At 34.0% G+C, this 16,907-nt stretch overlaps 1 protein-coding gene and 1 long non-coding RNA gene across 3 annotated transcripts; both read left to right on the top strand.

The window, feature by feature from the left end:
• The first annotated feature begins 507 nt into the window (after positions 1 to 507).
• On the top strand, positions 508 to 3,911 carry LOC145628960 (uncharacterized). 2 transcript variants are annotated; one of them, XR_014111523.1, is made up of 5 exons: positions 509 to 746; positions 1,082 to 1,502; positions 1,582 to 1,704; positions 2,993 to 3,083; positions 3,181 to 3,911. It is a non-coding gene; the product is annotated as an uncharacterized LOC145628960 (long non-coding RNA). The 2 variants fall into 2 exon arrangements; XR_014111522.1 differs by having other exon boundaries at positions 508 to 746; positions 1,082 to 1,704.
• Positions 3,912 to 6,953: 3,042 nt separating this feature from the next.
• Positions 6,954 to 8,328, top strand: LOC145627709 (protein FAR-RED IMPAIRED RESPONSE 1-like). The gene is made up of 4 exons (XM_081680062.1): positions 6,954 to 7,388; positions 7,470 to 7,645; positions 7,795 to 7,945; positions 8,080 to 8,328. The coding sequence occupies exons 1-4, from the start codon at positions 6,954 to 6,956 to the stop codon at positions 8,326 to 8,328; spliced, it is 1,011 nt and encodes a 336-aa protein (XP_081536188.1).
• Positions 8,329 to 16,907: the final 8,579 nt, after the last annotated feature.

Below are 16,907 nucleotides of genomic sequence, written 5' to 3'. Positions count from 1 at the left end.
TCGAAAGAAAGGGTTTTCGATCTCCTTCGAAAAACAAGGGTTTTTCGACCTCCTTCGAAAGACAAGGTTTATCTCCTCTTTTCGAGGGAGAAATTTCTTAGTTTTGAATTAATGGTAGCAGATCTAATGGATTGTCATTAAATTATTTCGTTGGTGAAAAAGTTATCAAGTTTTCGAATACGGATAGATGAATCAGAAGGAAAACGTCCTCACGGCTACAAAGGATCGTTAGATTGTCTCTCCAACAAGGCTGTAATTTTCAGCGATATAAGCGGGAGATGCTCCGCAGTGCAAGATTTACTCGACGATCGTAGTTTTTATGAAGGGAAATTCTATTTGATTCAATATCTTATGTATTTGTTAACATCGAATCTCTATTGTAGATGTCGTATGACTTTTAATTAATGACATATTTTTTCTATTAAAAAAAAACTAATAACCTATATAAAAGCCCCAAGCACCCTTACTATTCCTATGAACAGAAAATTGACGCTACTGCCCTCCCCTGCCCTTAGCACCCTTCCCAGATTGACAGGGGTAGTTTGGTCTATTCAGGTTGCCCATTTTCTCTCCTGCTTTTTCTCCTCTCATCCTCAGTTCCTCACTCTTCTCCTAAGCATCCTCAAATTTCTCTCTCTCTCTCTCCTCCATTGAAGCTCACTCTGAGTTCTCCATTAAAGCGCACTCTAAGTTCTCCATTGAAGCCTAATTTGAGTTTTCTTTCCTCCATTGAATCAGTTTCTGAGGTATAATGTTTTTTCTTTTTTCTTTTTTTCAATAATCTTATATAATTTTCACCGTCTAGGGTTTAATTTCACTCTATCGTTGATTTAGTCAAATTAAGGTTCTTCTTAGGTGGATTTCATGTAATTTTTGGACTGTTTTTTATGAAAGAGTAGTGAAACTCTGATGAATTTGGGTTGTTTGACTTTGCTCTTTCTTTGATTTTTACTTTCAATTCGATTTTTTTTTTCCAGATTTTTTTTGCTGGTGAAATAATTTCTTCCCCTTTTTCTATGATCTGGAATTGATTTATTTATAGGTATAGGGTTTTAAAATTCGTTTGGTTTATTAATTCCAGAAATCGAGCTTTCTTTAACTTGAATTTTCCGCGAAGTCTGCTAATGTTTCCGGCGAAAGAAAGGATGCTTGGGTTTTCGATGGTGTTGAACACTTCTCTTTAATTTACGTTATTATGAGCATGGATATGGGTGAGATTTTCTGTATTTTTTGCAATTAAATTGATTGTTTGTTTTATTTTGGTTTAATTAATTGGAATTTGGTATAATTTGATTTCATGATTATTGTTGTTATATTGTCATTAATTTCTTTAATCAAGTTGTCAAGGGTCAACTCAGGAATTAATCTCTCTAAATTGATTAGTTATAATTTAGTCATTGGTCTTAGTGATTGGGAAATATTTGTACTAGCTTCATATCCCTGCTTATTGTTTCTTGGGGAAGATAGAGCAGTTGGAGATGGAGCTCGAACAAAGTAGGAAGGTAAAGTTTTGTTTTCTGTTTTTCCTTACCGGAATGACATGACATATTATTTACCTATTTGTATCTTTTACTCTTCCAGGAAGTTCAAAAGTACCATGACATGTATGTTTTTGAGCAAGAAGAGAAATTGGGTTTAGATGTTGAGCTCCAAGATTGCAAGGTATCTTATCACTGTCCTGAAAAGCTTCGAGGAAAGGAAATGGTATTGGTTCAAAATCTCTTATTCATGCACTAAACTTTAGCACCAATTCTAATCTAAGTCTGCTAATGAAGCCTGTTCTTCACAACACTATAAAAAATAATAAAAAATGAACCGAAGAAGATTGAATAAGTCTTGAAGCAAAGTAACAGATAAAGATATTAGTCTAAGCTTTTTAGGGTTTACGAGGTGAAAGGTAATCAGACTTAATAGAATAATCAGGCTTAATTGGATACTGAAACAAATGCAACTACAATGGAAAAATTGTTGTGTATTGAATAATTATTTATTTGTTTATACAGACATCACCAAATATACTCTTCTTTAGGGATAATTCCACATTCTACCGCATTAACTACTCTTAGTTAGCGAAATAGGAAACTGTCTTTAATCAGTCTTGATATTTATATCAGGAAAAAACTTAGGTTATGGATTATACATTATGCAGTAGGATGTAGGGAGTATCAAAATATGCAATATTTAAGTTCAACAAGCATTCTCAGTTGATTCAGGAAATTTGAATTAAACAGTTGATTCAATTTAGAAATTTTGAACAAATTATGCAAATGTTCAAGTGCAACTTGGAATTGAATATTCAAGTGCAACAAAGTATGCACACATTGAATCTAGATTTTGTTGGATTATAGCTCAATGTGAAAAATTTCCACATTTTTTGTTAGTTTGGGGAAGAATTACATTGAATTAGACTAAGTTATGTTGGTTTTGGAGATTCAAATGCTGGATTTTGTACTAGGAATATAATGATTAATGTATTCTTATCTTATATGTTGATGCTTAATTTGGAAGGGAGGTTGAATATTGATAGTTAACTGATTCATGTACAAGTTTTTGGATGTAAGAGCAATGTATTGCTGATGCCCCCTCTTTTTGGATGTAAGAGCAATTAGAATGATTGATGGTTGAAATTAAACTATGTTTGCTTCACTATTTAACATTATTGGTTGTAAGAGCAATTAGAATGGTTGATGGTTGTTTCAGTTTTTTTTTGTTTTTTTTTATGTGAAATTGTGTTATCATATTTGAAAGTTAAAACTTTTAGTTTGGGTTTTTATAAAATAGAAAAATAGTAAACTAACCTCTTAATAGTCTTGATATATGTCACCTTCATCTCCTCGGTCGCCTCGCCTCACCTCTTCACCTCACTCCTCGCAATAACTCCTTGATGCTTTAGTTAATTTTACAGGACTTTAGCTTTTATAGAAGTTAACATAATTTGATTTTTGATATTTATTTTGTTAAATTTACAAGTTGTTTGCATATTTAAATATAGAATCTCAGCCGCGTCGGAACAGCAGCAGCTACCCAGCAATGAGCACCCCTTGCCAGGTGCTAGTGGGCCACATGTCATCAGATGAGTTGTGGTAATGTTTTTATTTATTTATAATGTTAGTGAATATCAATTTCTCAGTCCAATTGTGTCAGTATAGTCAATTTAAGCTTCTGCTATCATTTTAGCAGCTATGGTGATGGATCATCTAGGGCCAAGCTTACCGTTATTGCATGTTATTGTTGGTGAGGATGAAGCTTCTGAAGATTCAATTGTTCGGAAATTGCGCTGTAACACCTCTTGTCAAAGTTGAGGATTCAAGGACTCTGGATGTAGCATATGATATGGACCTGAGTTTCTTGGCAGGACCAGCTAACCGAGGTATGTTTGGATTTTCATTGATATGCTGATGCGTACATCATTTTGGTGAGAGGGCTGCCCAGTTTATCTCTTTGATTGCTGGAGTTTGTTAATCTTGAGAGACAAGTCAGCATTTGAGCTTAGTCAGGTCAGGACAAGTACACGATGGCAAACGGAAATGGCCACGTTGGAATGCCACATGTTAACGTCCCCAAATAACGTCAAGTAGACGGCGTTAAGTTTCAGGAATCAGAAATTTTAACTTGTAGCAGCAAATTTATTGAAGGTAGTTGGTGGTTTACGTCCTTCAAATTGTAGCTTGTGTGCTTCATTTTTTTTACCATCAAGTCGGAAGGTAGAGGGAGTTGATGCTCGTATTTGATTCTAATGAATTAACGAATCTGCTTGGGAACTCTTAACACATTTGAAGGTGTGTTTAAGGTTAGTGGTGTGTGTTTAATTAGAACTCTTGTAGCAAACTATCGATCACGTGCAAATTTTATAATAGTGTATGATATAAATTTTTGGTTTATGGTATCAAACATTAGCGATTGATGTTGAACATATATTGCTTTTACTACTTACCATGGTGTTAAATTCTCCTTAAAATTTGTTGATATGGTATCATTTGTATTGAGTGTAATGCCTCCAATTTGTTTTTTTTTTGTAAATTTATATTAAATTTTGTATTTTGGTTTTTTTTTTTTTTTTTTTTTTTTTTTTTTTTTTTTTTTTTGTTTTTTTGTGTGTGTGTGGAAAAGATTTATAAAATAAAGTTGCATTAAGTCGAATACCAATGAAAATATGGAAATAAAGTTCAAATTTTAAAATCAAACATTGAAGCAAATAGTAAGACGGTACTAGATTTTATTATGTTCCACCCCATTCATAAATCGAATTAATTGCATAGTCGTGATTGTTTCAAAGGCCCAAATCCACCTTAGAAACTTAGAAGAATAACTTAATAGCTAGTTTAATACTTAATGTGTAAATCTTATTATTTTAAAATACAAACTCTATTTGTAACATGATTAACCTTTTAATCAGGAAATACAACAACCATGTCATGTAAATTATTCTTGTTATTATTAAAACATTTAAAGATACAAACAAACTCAGAAAAGAGACAAAATAGTTTATCCAGTAACCGCTCCAATACTACTACTACACCAACCAGTACTCAATTGTAAACTAACGCTAAAAACTATAGGATACCCAGACCGATACCGTTGTAGAGCGCATTCATCGACTAGCACTTCATATTCAGCAATTAATGCAGCAACTCCATTTTTAATAACACATTGGACAGTCATTTTCTCAAATGTCTTAATCTTCAACTCAGCGTCGGATTATTTGGTAAACTAGGTTAAAACCCGTGCAATGAACAGTTGTTAAATATTTTTGACAATTTTATTATAAATTAGATGTAAGCCCATGCGATGCACGGATTTTTAACTAATATTTTTGTTGAATTTTTTAATTTTAGATTATGTTTTTATTAAATTATTATTTTTTAATAATTGTGACTCTTTAAAAATCATACTGTTTTTAAATACTTTATTATTAGTGGATTATTATGTTTTTTTAATGTGGTTTTCTTATCAATCATAGTTTAGGTCATTTAGATATTCATGATAATTTTTTTTTGTAAGTTTACATATTTTAATAATATATTATATAAAATCATACATCTTATCCATATAACCATATACAATTTTGTAAATTATCGATAATATTTTGATTTTTATTTTGTTTTAAAAATTATAATTTCCAATCTTATCCATTAATTTGTTTTTCGATTAATTGTATAATGTTATGAAACTAAGTATTATATTTTATCAATTTAATTTATAAGAAACATATTTTTTTAAAAAGTTATAAAAAAAACAAATGATTATATTTTATCCATTAATTTGTTTTTCGATTATTTCTATAGTGTTATGAAATTAATTATTATATTTTATTAATTTAATTTATCCGAAACAATTTTTTTAAAAAAATGTTATAAAAAATGAATTATTATATTTTATCAATTAACTTATGTATACCAATTATATATTTTCCTTAAGTAATTTGAATAATACCTACATACATAAATAATAATATATACAAAATTGTATTATCATTATTATTTGTGATGAAATAATAAAATACTATTATTTTAAAAAAATAATAAAATACTATGTAGAGCCATATGTTCTTAGCTCCTTGCACTTACTCAAACTGCCTATCTTTAATGGAGAGGGGGCGTCAAGTGTTTTTAAATATTTTACCACTTGTGGTGGAGCTATTGGATTGCTTGCTTACTAATTGTGGTACAGAAAGAATGGAGATCGATGCATACCCAAGAGAAGAAGCAAAGGGCCATCTTAAATAATAAAAATCTTATAAACAAAACATAAATATGTTATCGTTAATTATATCTAATAAACACATACATAAACGTTAATTATATCAAATAAACACAATTTAAGCAAAATCCTATAAACAAAACATAATTATGTTACCGTTAATTAAATAAAATAAACACAATGTAAGTAATGATTATAAATTGCTTATACATGGATTTCAAAAATTAAGCTAAGACCTAAAACTGACACAAAATTTGCTTGATGTGGTTTTGTAATGATACTAATTTTTGTTGGTGTTGTATGATGTGTCAATGTTATTGGTAGGCATCACAATTTGTTTTTAAATTCAAATTTTTTTTTTATTTAATTTTTTTTTTTGTGAAATCGCAACATTTATTTTAATTATGATTATGAAACAATTTTAATTCTTATCATAAATTCTATCAAAATTTATTATATCAAAAGAAAATTTTACTAAATTTCACTTTTTTAAAAAAATATTTTAATCCTAATTTATAAAGATATTGTTTAGTTCTTACAAAAAAAGATAATTTTTAGTTTTCTTAAATAATAAAATCTTGGTAGTAGTCCTAACAAAACATTATAGTCTTGGTTGTATGCATATTTTAAATCTTCGTAGGATGTAGATTTTTTAGATGCACAGATGGTATAATAATGTCACACATATGATGCAGGTTTTGTTGAGATATACGGAAGGTTGTTATTATGGATAACGATTTTGAAGGTGGGTCTGGAGGTGACCATGACACTGTCTCCACTGACATTGATGAGGTGGTCCAAGAGGGTGATCGTCTAAACACACCAATGGGGTCTGATAACCAAAACTGTCCACAAAATGTAACCCCAAGCGACACGATCGAGACAACAGAGACAGGTGTTGGTAGTAATCAAGTGACTAATGTTGAACCTCCTAAAGTTGGGATGATTTTTAAGGGTTGGAAAGAGGTTGAGACTTATTACAAAACATATGTCGAGCAAAAGGGGTTTGGTGTCACAAGGGCACAAGGTGTGTATTCTAAAGGGGAGGTAAGAGATCAGATTGCAACTACTTGGCGGTGTGAATGTTGGGGAAGACCAGACATGAGGGCAATGAGGGAAGCAAAGAAGAGGTCTAAGTCTATGGGCGTGTCTGGTACTGGCGGGGTAGTTGATGGTGTAGTGTGTGCTAACGAGCTGAGCAATTGTAAGCGGAAGTCAAAAAATGTGAGTGTATGGCGAAGATTTATGCTGGCATGAATCATGAGGGGGAGTGGGTGATTAGGACAGTGGAGTTGGAACATACGAATCACACCCCAAATCCTGCAGACGCAAAGCTAGTTAAAGAGTATCAAATGAAGAAATTGACATCTACTGTTCGAAGAAAGTTGCTGAAATTTTTTGATAAGGGTGTTCCTGTCTCTAAAATACATGGATGCTTGGCTAGTGAAATTGAAGGGGAGGATGACTTGAAATATAGTGTAAAAGACTTGGCCCATGTGGTTTACAAGGCTAGGAAGTTGAAAATGGCTGGGGGCGATGTTGCTGCCATGATGTCGTGCTTTAAACAAATGCAAGAGGGTAACCAGCACTTTTATCACTCACACAGATTAGACGCACTAGGTAGGTTGAAAGATGTACTATGGGTAGATGCGCGAAGCTGTGCAGCTTATGAAGAATTTGGCGATGTTGTATGTTTTGATGCTACATAGTTGACGAATGAATATGAACTGCCTTTTGTAAATTTCGTGGGTGTAAACCACCATGGACAGTCTATATTGTTGGGTTGTGCATTGGTTTCTCATGAAAATTCGGACACATTTGCATGGTTATTTAAGGAATGGTTGTCATGTATGAATAACCGAGCTCCAGCTGCTATTCTCACAGACCAGGCTACGGCTATGAGAAAGCCCATAGAGGATGTCATGCCTTTGACACGCCATCGATGGTGCATTTGGCACATAATGAGGAAAATTCCAGAAAAACTTGGGAAATGTGAAGGTTAAGCATTTACAACTATATATAATTCTGTTATACAATTTATATAGTTACCTGTTCTTTAGGTTACTTACTACTTTCAGGTTTATTTCTTTACAGTTACCATTACTTCAAGGGAGTGCTGAAAAAAGTCGTGTATGAAAGTTTGAATGAGGAGGAGTTTGAGAGAAGGTGGAATGACCTACTTGTTGATTTTAATTTGGAAAATAATGACTGGTTGAAAGGATTGTACAAGGAGAGACAAATGTGGGTCCCCGCGTATATGAGGGATTATTTTTGGGCTAGAATGAAGACTACCCAGCGTGTCGAGAGCATAAATAGTTTTTTGATGGATTTGTTAATCGCCACACCAAATTATATGAATTTCCTGTTAAGTATGCTCAGGCTTTGGAGAAACGGGTGCGTGACGAGACTGCTGCAGACGCGAATTGTGGAAAATATGTTCGGAGACCAGTTACTGTCTTCCCAGTCGAAAGGTTTTTTCAAGAACTGTACACTGACACCAAGTTTCAAGAGGTACAAACAGAGTGTACTAGAATGTTGTATTGTAATTGTAGTGTGGACAAGATGTTGGATGAAAATACAATTCAGTACACAATTGAAGACCGTGTCTGGGTTGTGCCTGAAGTTTAGAGTGAAAAAGTTGTTACTGATCGAAGGAGGTATTATTCAGCAACCTTTAACATGGAAACCAACGAGGTCTCATGTGAATGCAGGAGATTTGTTACTCATGGTATTATGTGCAAGCATCTGATGCGCATACTTGATAAGAATGTTGTGGTTGACATACCAGGAAAATATATTATCAAACGATGGCGCAAGGATATCCTAAGAAAACATACTAAAGTGCGTATTTCTTACCACGATCCTAATGAGAATGTTGTTTTGAAAAGGTAATATAGGTTGATGAGTGAGTTTGAAACACTGTGTGATGAAGATGCTATGGTGAATGATGTAGCTGTTGATTTGGTAAGTAAAGCTTTGTCGAGTTTGCGGACTGAGGTGGAAAATTGCAAGATAACAAAAGCAGATGAGTGTACCATCTTATCTTTTTCAGACGATGTCACTGAGGTTGACGATGCAAATACTATATCCGCTGTTCACCAGACACAAGATGGGGTTGATCAATTACATGATTTTGATCCTTCTCCTTCGCAGTTTGATAGAATCATACAAGATCCAGTGGTTACAAAGAAACCTCGAGGCCGGCCGAAGGGTTCAAGACTCAAGACTTTAGCTGAAATGGGCTACAAGAAACTGGTGGTAAGGAAAAGGAATAGGTCGGTGGTCAACAATGACCGTGGAAATGACAAAGGAGAGGACACTGCCAAGGTAAACAAGAAACATGCATCAACCACGGATAAGACATCAACAAAAGGCATCGCCAAAAAACCTAAAAACAAAGGAGTTGACACCAATCTCACCGATGTCAATAAAAATCCACTGGCTAAGAATAGGGTTGGTGCTGCATCAACAAAAGGCACCACCAAAAAACCTACCAACAAAGGTGTTGACACCAATCTCACCAATGTCACCAACAAGGGGGCAAAGAAAAGGGTTGGAAAGGCTTCGAGTAAAGGCACTACCAAACACTTTCCTCCAGACAAAGGCTGCCACGCCAATGTAACCAATGTCAACACCAAATCACCGGCAAAGAATAGGTTTAAGGGTAAAAATGTCGAAAAAGGCAACAAAACCGGAAATGCATTGGTTGGGACCGCAAACATTGACCACGATCTTAAAAAGCACATAAAACATACGAAGGTAATACCCAACTCGGTAAATTGTTGATGAAGTATGTCAATTGTACCCCTTTATATTATTACCTTCTATATTTGAAACCCACTTACGATTTTTCCATTAATGAGTTTTCAGGTAGTACCAAAGGTGAAACTGATTACTGAATTGGTACCAATATCAAATTCAGAAGGAAAGACCATTGTAAGTGTCATTTAATTACTTATCCAACGACAATGCCCAATTTTTTTTTTTTGGTGGTTTATCAGTTTTTCGTAATATATTGTTAATGCAGACAAAACGCAAACGAACAAGTGGTAACATGTCTGTAGATCATCATTCAAAGGCAGCAAGAGTTGGTTAGCAAGACAATCATCAACAAAGTCCCCATTAAATGTATCAATTAATCTCTTTAAGTGTACTATTACTTTTAGTTTTTTCACCTTAAATTACTAGCTGGACAATCTACCAAGTATTTTGTTGTGTGTTTTATTATTTGTTTGACAATCTACTTTGATATATTTTTTATTGTGTAAGTATTAGATGACTTGCGTTAAACTTATTATTTGCTACACTAGCTCACACAACGTCCACACATGACTATACTTAAATAAACAATGATATGGTTGTTAACAAAATTTTTAAGCATGTACATCAATCAAACACACCTAGGTGAACATAACGCTAAGTTCTGGGGTTTTGTTGCATTGCAACAAAACGAAGACTGTTTTTCTAGGTTGAATTCCTTCGGCCTTAATCAGTTTGTCAATTCCGTCCATAATAATGCACGAATTTATTTTCCCACTTTTGTGAAATGTGATGTGCATTGTAGCCTTCCAAACTCTGTTTGTCCGAACTTCAACTGGTGTTGTTTCATCAAGATGGATGAAGTTTGCTCGTGCAAATGCCACTGGTACATTCTGCAATAAAAAACACAGAAAACATCAATTGACAATGAACTAAAACTTAGATACAAATAAATTACATATTTTGTATCATACACATACCATCCTACCACACTTTTTGTTGTGTCTTGTGAATGTCGCTTTGAACTCGAGGAAACCGTCACCAAGGACTTCCATTGGGATGAATTCTGTACTTTCTGCATCACTTCTCGTCCCATCATTCTCAATGATCATATGTGGGTCAACTATTGTTATTTCTTGTTCATTTCGCCAAATTCTGACCCTAAATAACCACTTCTGCCAATCCTCCATTTCAATTTCTATATAGTCACCAATTTCAAGGCTATTTAACCTCACAAACTCACTCCATCCTTATGTTATACGTGTTTCAACCCCAGTTTTTGTTCTCACTTCAAGCATACGAACCAAATAAATCTTCTCTTCTGTGCCTCGGTGAAGGAGGAGCAGTCCATCACCGCCTTTCTCATCTTGTAGATCTTTGATCTGCTGATCCAACCGGTTTGATATCGGCTGTTATAAAAACACATGTTTATTATTCTTTGCATTAATAATCTAATAAAAATTCTAAGAGTTTACTAGCTTAGAATGCTTACCAGATATTGTTTCCTCCTACGGTCAAGGTTGAACGCACATCGTGTATAAATATACCGCATGTCCTTCGATGATTTTACAACCTTCAACCCTTTTTCAAACACCACTAGTTTTTGCACCTTAACAGAGTATCACCCCCGACATGTTTCACAGAAATGAGTATCCCCAATTCGACATGCAGCCGAATATAAACTTAATCAATAATGACTTTGAGATCTAATCTCAATCTTACACCCATGTGACTCAACATCACAATAGTAATATGATTTCTCTACAGAGAACCTATTACCAGATAACCATACTAGCATGATTTCAACTTGACTAATACCTAATTCAAACTGAACGATCTGATTTAGTGTGTGGATTAAATGAGAAGGACTGAACAATTAAAACGGAAAAATCATATGGGAAAATTCATCTGGAAATATTCAATTGCATCTAAGGTCAGTCGATCTTAACAGATAATTATGAAATTGAACACCAAATTTCACAAATAGTATAAATTAAGCATATAATGAGCATATCACACAGTCAAATTTGTTCCGAAATCAACCAAACAACTACACTCCTAAAACTAATGATGAATATTATCCGAATTACTCACAACATGTAAATTACTAAATGACATTGAACAATCCCCTTATTTACATAAAATTTAAAATTAGACCAAAATTCAATCATCGAAGCATTAATCACTACAATAAACCGATAGAAGTAAGCAACACTGTAATCCAATCAAATAATCAAGTAACAATGAAATATATTAATCACATTGACCACCCAAACCATTCACCAACAACGCAAACAATCAAAATCCAGATTAAAAAATAAAATATCAAACTCAAATTACCTGAAATGGCTAGAGGATTGAGGGTAGATCAAGCGACAGTGAGTAAACAAACACCAAAACCCTCAAAAAAACGGCGGCTTGGAAACCCTAGGACAGAGAAACCACACTAGATAGAGAAAGAGAGGAAAGCAGAGAAGATGTTTAAGGAACGAGTAATTGTAACTTAAAAAACACAAGGTTTAATAATATAACAAAAAACAAAAAAGTTGTTAGGCCTGAGGTTCGAACCTCAAACCACTTTGAACACAAGTTCTTTTGTTTCTCTTTTCAACCACCAAACCATCAAGGAAGTTCATTTCAATATTTACAAAATTGATAATTATACTCTAGTGGACTGAAAAAAAATTGGGCCATTAAGGCGGCTGCCGAGGACCAGATTTATGGGCCTTAGTCGGTCTTGGTTAAGGGTTGTGAACACATATGAGCCTATGATTTATGGAGGGAATTGGGCGGATAAGTTGTTTTCCCCATAGTTTGTTGTAATTTGGGCCACGTGTTTTGGGTCTCGTGTTGTTGTTAAAATGTTATTAGTTAAGACCTATTGCTTTCACAATAATATTAACATTCAAATGACATCCTTCGTGTACTAAAAAAGTGGTAAAACGATAACAATAAATAGCCCTTAGATCCATTACAATTAATAAACGCTCATAAAAAGTCAATAGTTGCGATGCTACAAAATCAACGTATTATACATCAATTTTAAAAATAAATACCACAAACATCCATAACTATTCCTAGAAACTCTTAGAAAGATAATAGTTGCAACGTTACAAAAACAACGTATTATACATCACTTTTTACTAATACAGCCATTATGTTAAACAGAAGGTGATAAACTTTGAGTCGTGCCGGCTTTTCATTGACTCCCCAGATTAACAAGCTTACCTTTCTCCAATAGGTCATATGCCCAACCATTAGCTACATCTTCCCATGACAACTTTTGTGGGCAAATTATTATCAGATTTTTCAATCCCCTACGATGAACCAAAGGTACACTAACCTTTTGTTTCTTTCTAAGATAATCATCCTCCTCAATGTTTTTCCAAATATGCCCCTCTATTTCAACACAGGCAGGTCCCCTTACCTTTTTTTTTCCTTCGACGTCTTTCGATTTCAAGAGTACCAGCATAGGCGTCTGAGCTCGAACTCGAGTCGCTGCTCTCAGCCGAGTTTTTTTTGCGCCTAATCACTCTCTCCGGTCTCAATATCTTGTAATTGACTAAGTTAATAGCAGAATCTTTGTACATTAATGACCGTTTAAGACCAATTAATTTCTCTGAAAACATAATTGTTGTATTGTCTTCATACATCACATTTTCTTGTTTTTTGGCCACATTTCCCATTCTTCGCCCTAATAGATGTTGCATGTTGCCTACACTTACCCTACACCCATCCTTCGTATGGCCAATCCTTCCACAAACCGAGCAGAAGATGAACACATGTTCATATCGAAGGTACACCCAAATAAATTCTCCTTCAATTTCTTCGAAATAAAACCCTGGTATAAGTGATAGCTCTAAAGGAACGCGCATCTTAACCCTTAAAAATTCTTTAATCCCAGGTGCTAGTGATTCTGCATCAAAATACATCACTTTTCCAATTTCATTTAAGATTGGCTTCACAAATTCTGGACTGGCTACTGTTAGTGTAAGCCCCTCAACTCGCACCCATAAACAAGCCTCTTTGAACTTGAATGCCTGTACAGACGCCTGAGAGAACCATGGTGTCAGCACAAATAAGGCTCCGTTCAAGGAGGCAGACTTTTGATCAACTAAGTTATCCCTATCCCTAATGTCAGAGCAATGTAACATGAACACTGAGCCCACTTTTTCTACTTTAATTTCACCATTTTTTTGCCATCTAGATTGAATCCATTGTTGGACTCGCTTCTGGGAAAAGCTCCTCTCATCTATAAACTTACCTACAACAATCATTGGGAAAATTCGATCCCCCCCCTCTTGGTGGTTGATCTTTCAGCCAAACCTTCGGGCCGTGGCGTGACAACTCTCTCGGTGATATTATGATGTTATTATAAGACCCATTGGAGTCCGAATTCATCACCGATAAGCTTTCTAACCAAGAAGGAGGACATACGAAATTTTTGTTGTGGTTGATGTGTTTGAGGTTAATTTTAATTTAATTGTAAATTTGCAGTGTGAACTTGTTCATATTTGTACATGGTTTTTTATGACAACAATATTTATGTCAATTTGGAGATTGATTGCTTGAAGGGTGCACTATTTTATAAGGTTGCCTTCAAATTAAAAATGGAGATCTGTTCCACCACCTAAATTATTGTAAGAAATATTAATGGGGGTAGCAACATGTTGCAAGGTTGCACTGTTCATTCCAATTTTTTAATTATTCAACTCCAGAAAAAACAAATACACGAGAAAGATCGAAAACATACCTTGTAGTAGGAATTAATCCTTGGCTTGGGAAGCACTTTTAATTTGGAGTGAGAACTGAATTTGGAGTGTAGTTAAGTGCAGGGTATGTATATGGCCTGTTTATTTGTAGACGTCGGATGCCGTTGACAGTTCATCTCTGTTGTTCGGTTGATCACTAAGGGTATAATTGTAAATGAAGTTATTAAATTCACTTACATATTTATTAAAAAAAATAATTCAAAAGGAAACATATAATGTTAGATAAGCCGGCTGAGAAGTGTTGGTTTTTGAAATTGGAAAAAAATAAAAATACATAAAACACACACAATTTTAATATAATATAGTCTTCATATTAGTTTTCGCAGTACATAATATCATAATTAGCCAACTCGTTGTTGCTCGCAATAACAACAATGCTTACCACCTTTCACGTAGACTCGAGCACAAGTTTGAACCTGTGATACTATTAAGTTTGCAGTTTTTTCCTCATATTCTTCGAGTACTTGTTTGTTAACTAAAATAAAATTGTATTTGATAATTTTAATTAATGAATGACTAGTATACAACGTGTAGATATGATTTTGATCAATTGACAAACCCACAACTATAAATCGCAAAAGTATAACATCTAAACTTACAAGTACAATGTGTATTAGTAATACTTTTCCAACCTTTTGCGGTCGACAAATTCAACTTTACTATTCATGCATTGAAGACACGTCTGAAATTGTATTCATCTTAGAGAAGCAAATAAATTGTCCGGTTAACTTGAATTCTTGTGAGTATTTGACCCTTCTATTTCGTTATCTAATACTTAACCCCGACTTTTATTGTGTTTTATGTTACATAAATGCTTATTGCAATTCGTTTAAAAAAAATAACAAAAAATAAATAAAAAAGAACCGCAAAAAAAGGAAAACGAAAAAACAAGCCATACATTTGGCTTGAGACTCGAACCTCAGACCTATATTTTGCTGAGGTAACAGTTTAAGACCGACGAAGCAACTTCAGTTATTTGTATCAATCTAGTTTCTTTTTTATTTAATGGCAAAATAACTACGATTTAAAAAACCCTTCACGATATGGGCTTCTTTTTATTTCTTTTTTTTTTTAAATTAATGAACTTGGGCCGGATTCAATTTGTGATAAAATTTTACTATCATATGAAATGTACCTCAAGTTTGGTATGATACATTTCACAATAGTCCAATGTAATCAAATTTTTGTACTACGTCTTCCATTATAATTTTGGATTCCATTACTACCTTATTATGGCTTATTTAGATCTATTACCCGTGCTTATCGCATTGAGATTAGTTTTCAACACTTACCCCTTTAATTTTCTTAAATATCATTGACGTTCACGATTACTTATACGGATGGAATCTAAAAATTAATTTACGACGATTGAAAAACATTAGGTAATATGAAACACAACTTTATGTGGTAAGCATATATGGTTTTAGAGTTCGATCCATTTAGGTAGTGATTAAAAAAAGAGTAAGGTTGTTGCCTTGTATCAAACCGCAAACCTTGTCAGGTATCTCAACAACTTTTATTCTTTTGTTTAGTTATTTTTTATTTAAAAAAAAAAAAACACACACCAATTAATATATCTCACTTCCTCAACCACTAGCGTAACACAGAGTATATCTTCGTTGCATTACAATGACACATTCAAGTAAATGTTAACATCAACACTGGGTTTGGATCCATGCCATATAGCTCGACGATAACTCTTTCATCGACTTCAACCTCCTCACCACGAATGAAGTCTTGAACTCCTTTCTTTATGCTACAAGAAAGGATCTGTTTATTATGATCCCTCCTAATGTGCATTTTGGCTTCATACTTCTCAGTATTAATATACAATGCAACAGTGGAGATATTTGGTAGACCGTTAAAATTCGCTTTTGCAAAGGCCAAAGGAACGTTCTGTTTCCAAAAAAAAAAATTGGTAATCATTTTGATATGATGGTAAAACAACTTATAAATCAACTACAATTGTAACAGGAAATAAACTTATATCTACAACTTACAATTGTAGGTTTGTCCCAGTAGCTTTTGAGGAATTGGAATTTGAAGAACGGTTCATGTTCATCACTAACTGGTACCTCATTTGTTCCGGCTATTTCTATGTCATCCCTCCAAATCCTAACACGATAAATCAATTCCACATAGTCGTCTATAGCTAATAGAATGCGATCTCCAATTTCTAAGTTGTTTGACATTAATAATGCGTCCCAACCATCACTTATACGCGTTTCAGCACTACCATTGGCACTAACAAAATCTCTCAAAAGGACCTTGTGTATGTTGTTATCCATTCCCCGTCGAAGGGTCATAAAAACATCACCACGGTTCTTATCCCACGTAGTCCACAACTCTTTAACCCCCCGACTCATACGTTTTGGAATAGGCTGAAAAATTAATAAGATGTTTAGCTCATCAACCTATCTATTGTTAAACTACCTAGGAAGTAGGAATCTAAATAAACTCACCACATTTTGTAATCGTTGACGTGTATCGATTGTGAATTCGAAGCGCAAAATGGACATAGCTTCCCTTGTAACTACACATTGTTTGCATAATTCAAGATAATAAAGCATAGTTGAGTAAGAGCCTAACATCTCAAAATGTCGTTTTCACTTGTTAGTGTCATTATGGTTTTCGCAAAAAGAAGTAAGTGTAAATCAGACCTGCAATTGCAAAGTA

The sequence above is a fragment of the Chenopodium album genome, chromosome 4 (genome assembly GCF_948465745.1).
Source record: "Chenopodium album chromosome 4, dcCheAlbu1.1, whole genome shotgun sequence".
NCBI classification, from domain to species: Eukaryota; Viridiplantae; Streptophyta; class Magnoliopsida; order Caryophyllales; family Amaranthaceae; genus Chenopodium; species Chenopodium album.
The sequence above is the reverse complement of the archived record's forward strand: the minus strand, read 5'-3'. Positions and strand labels throughout refer to the sequence as shown.

Bases quoted from the DNA above. Each gene is read 5' to 3' on its own strand.
- LOC145627709 (XM_081680062.1), top strand. From the start codon at position 6,954: ATGAATCATGAGGGGGAGTGGGTGATTAGGACAGTGGAGTTGGAACAT. The intron at 7,389-7,469 runs GTATGTTTTGAT...CACCATGGACAG, and splicing joins ATGAAGAATTTGGCGATGTT to TCTATATTGTTGGGTTGTGC. The intron at 7,646-7,794 runs GTGCATTTGGCA...ATTTCTTTACAG, and splicing joins CCTTTGACACGCCATCGATG to TTACCATTACTTCAAGGGAG.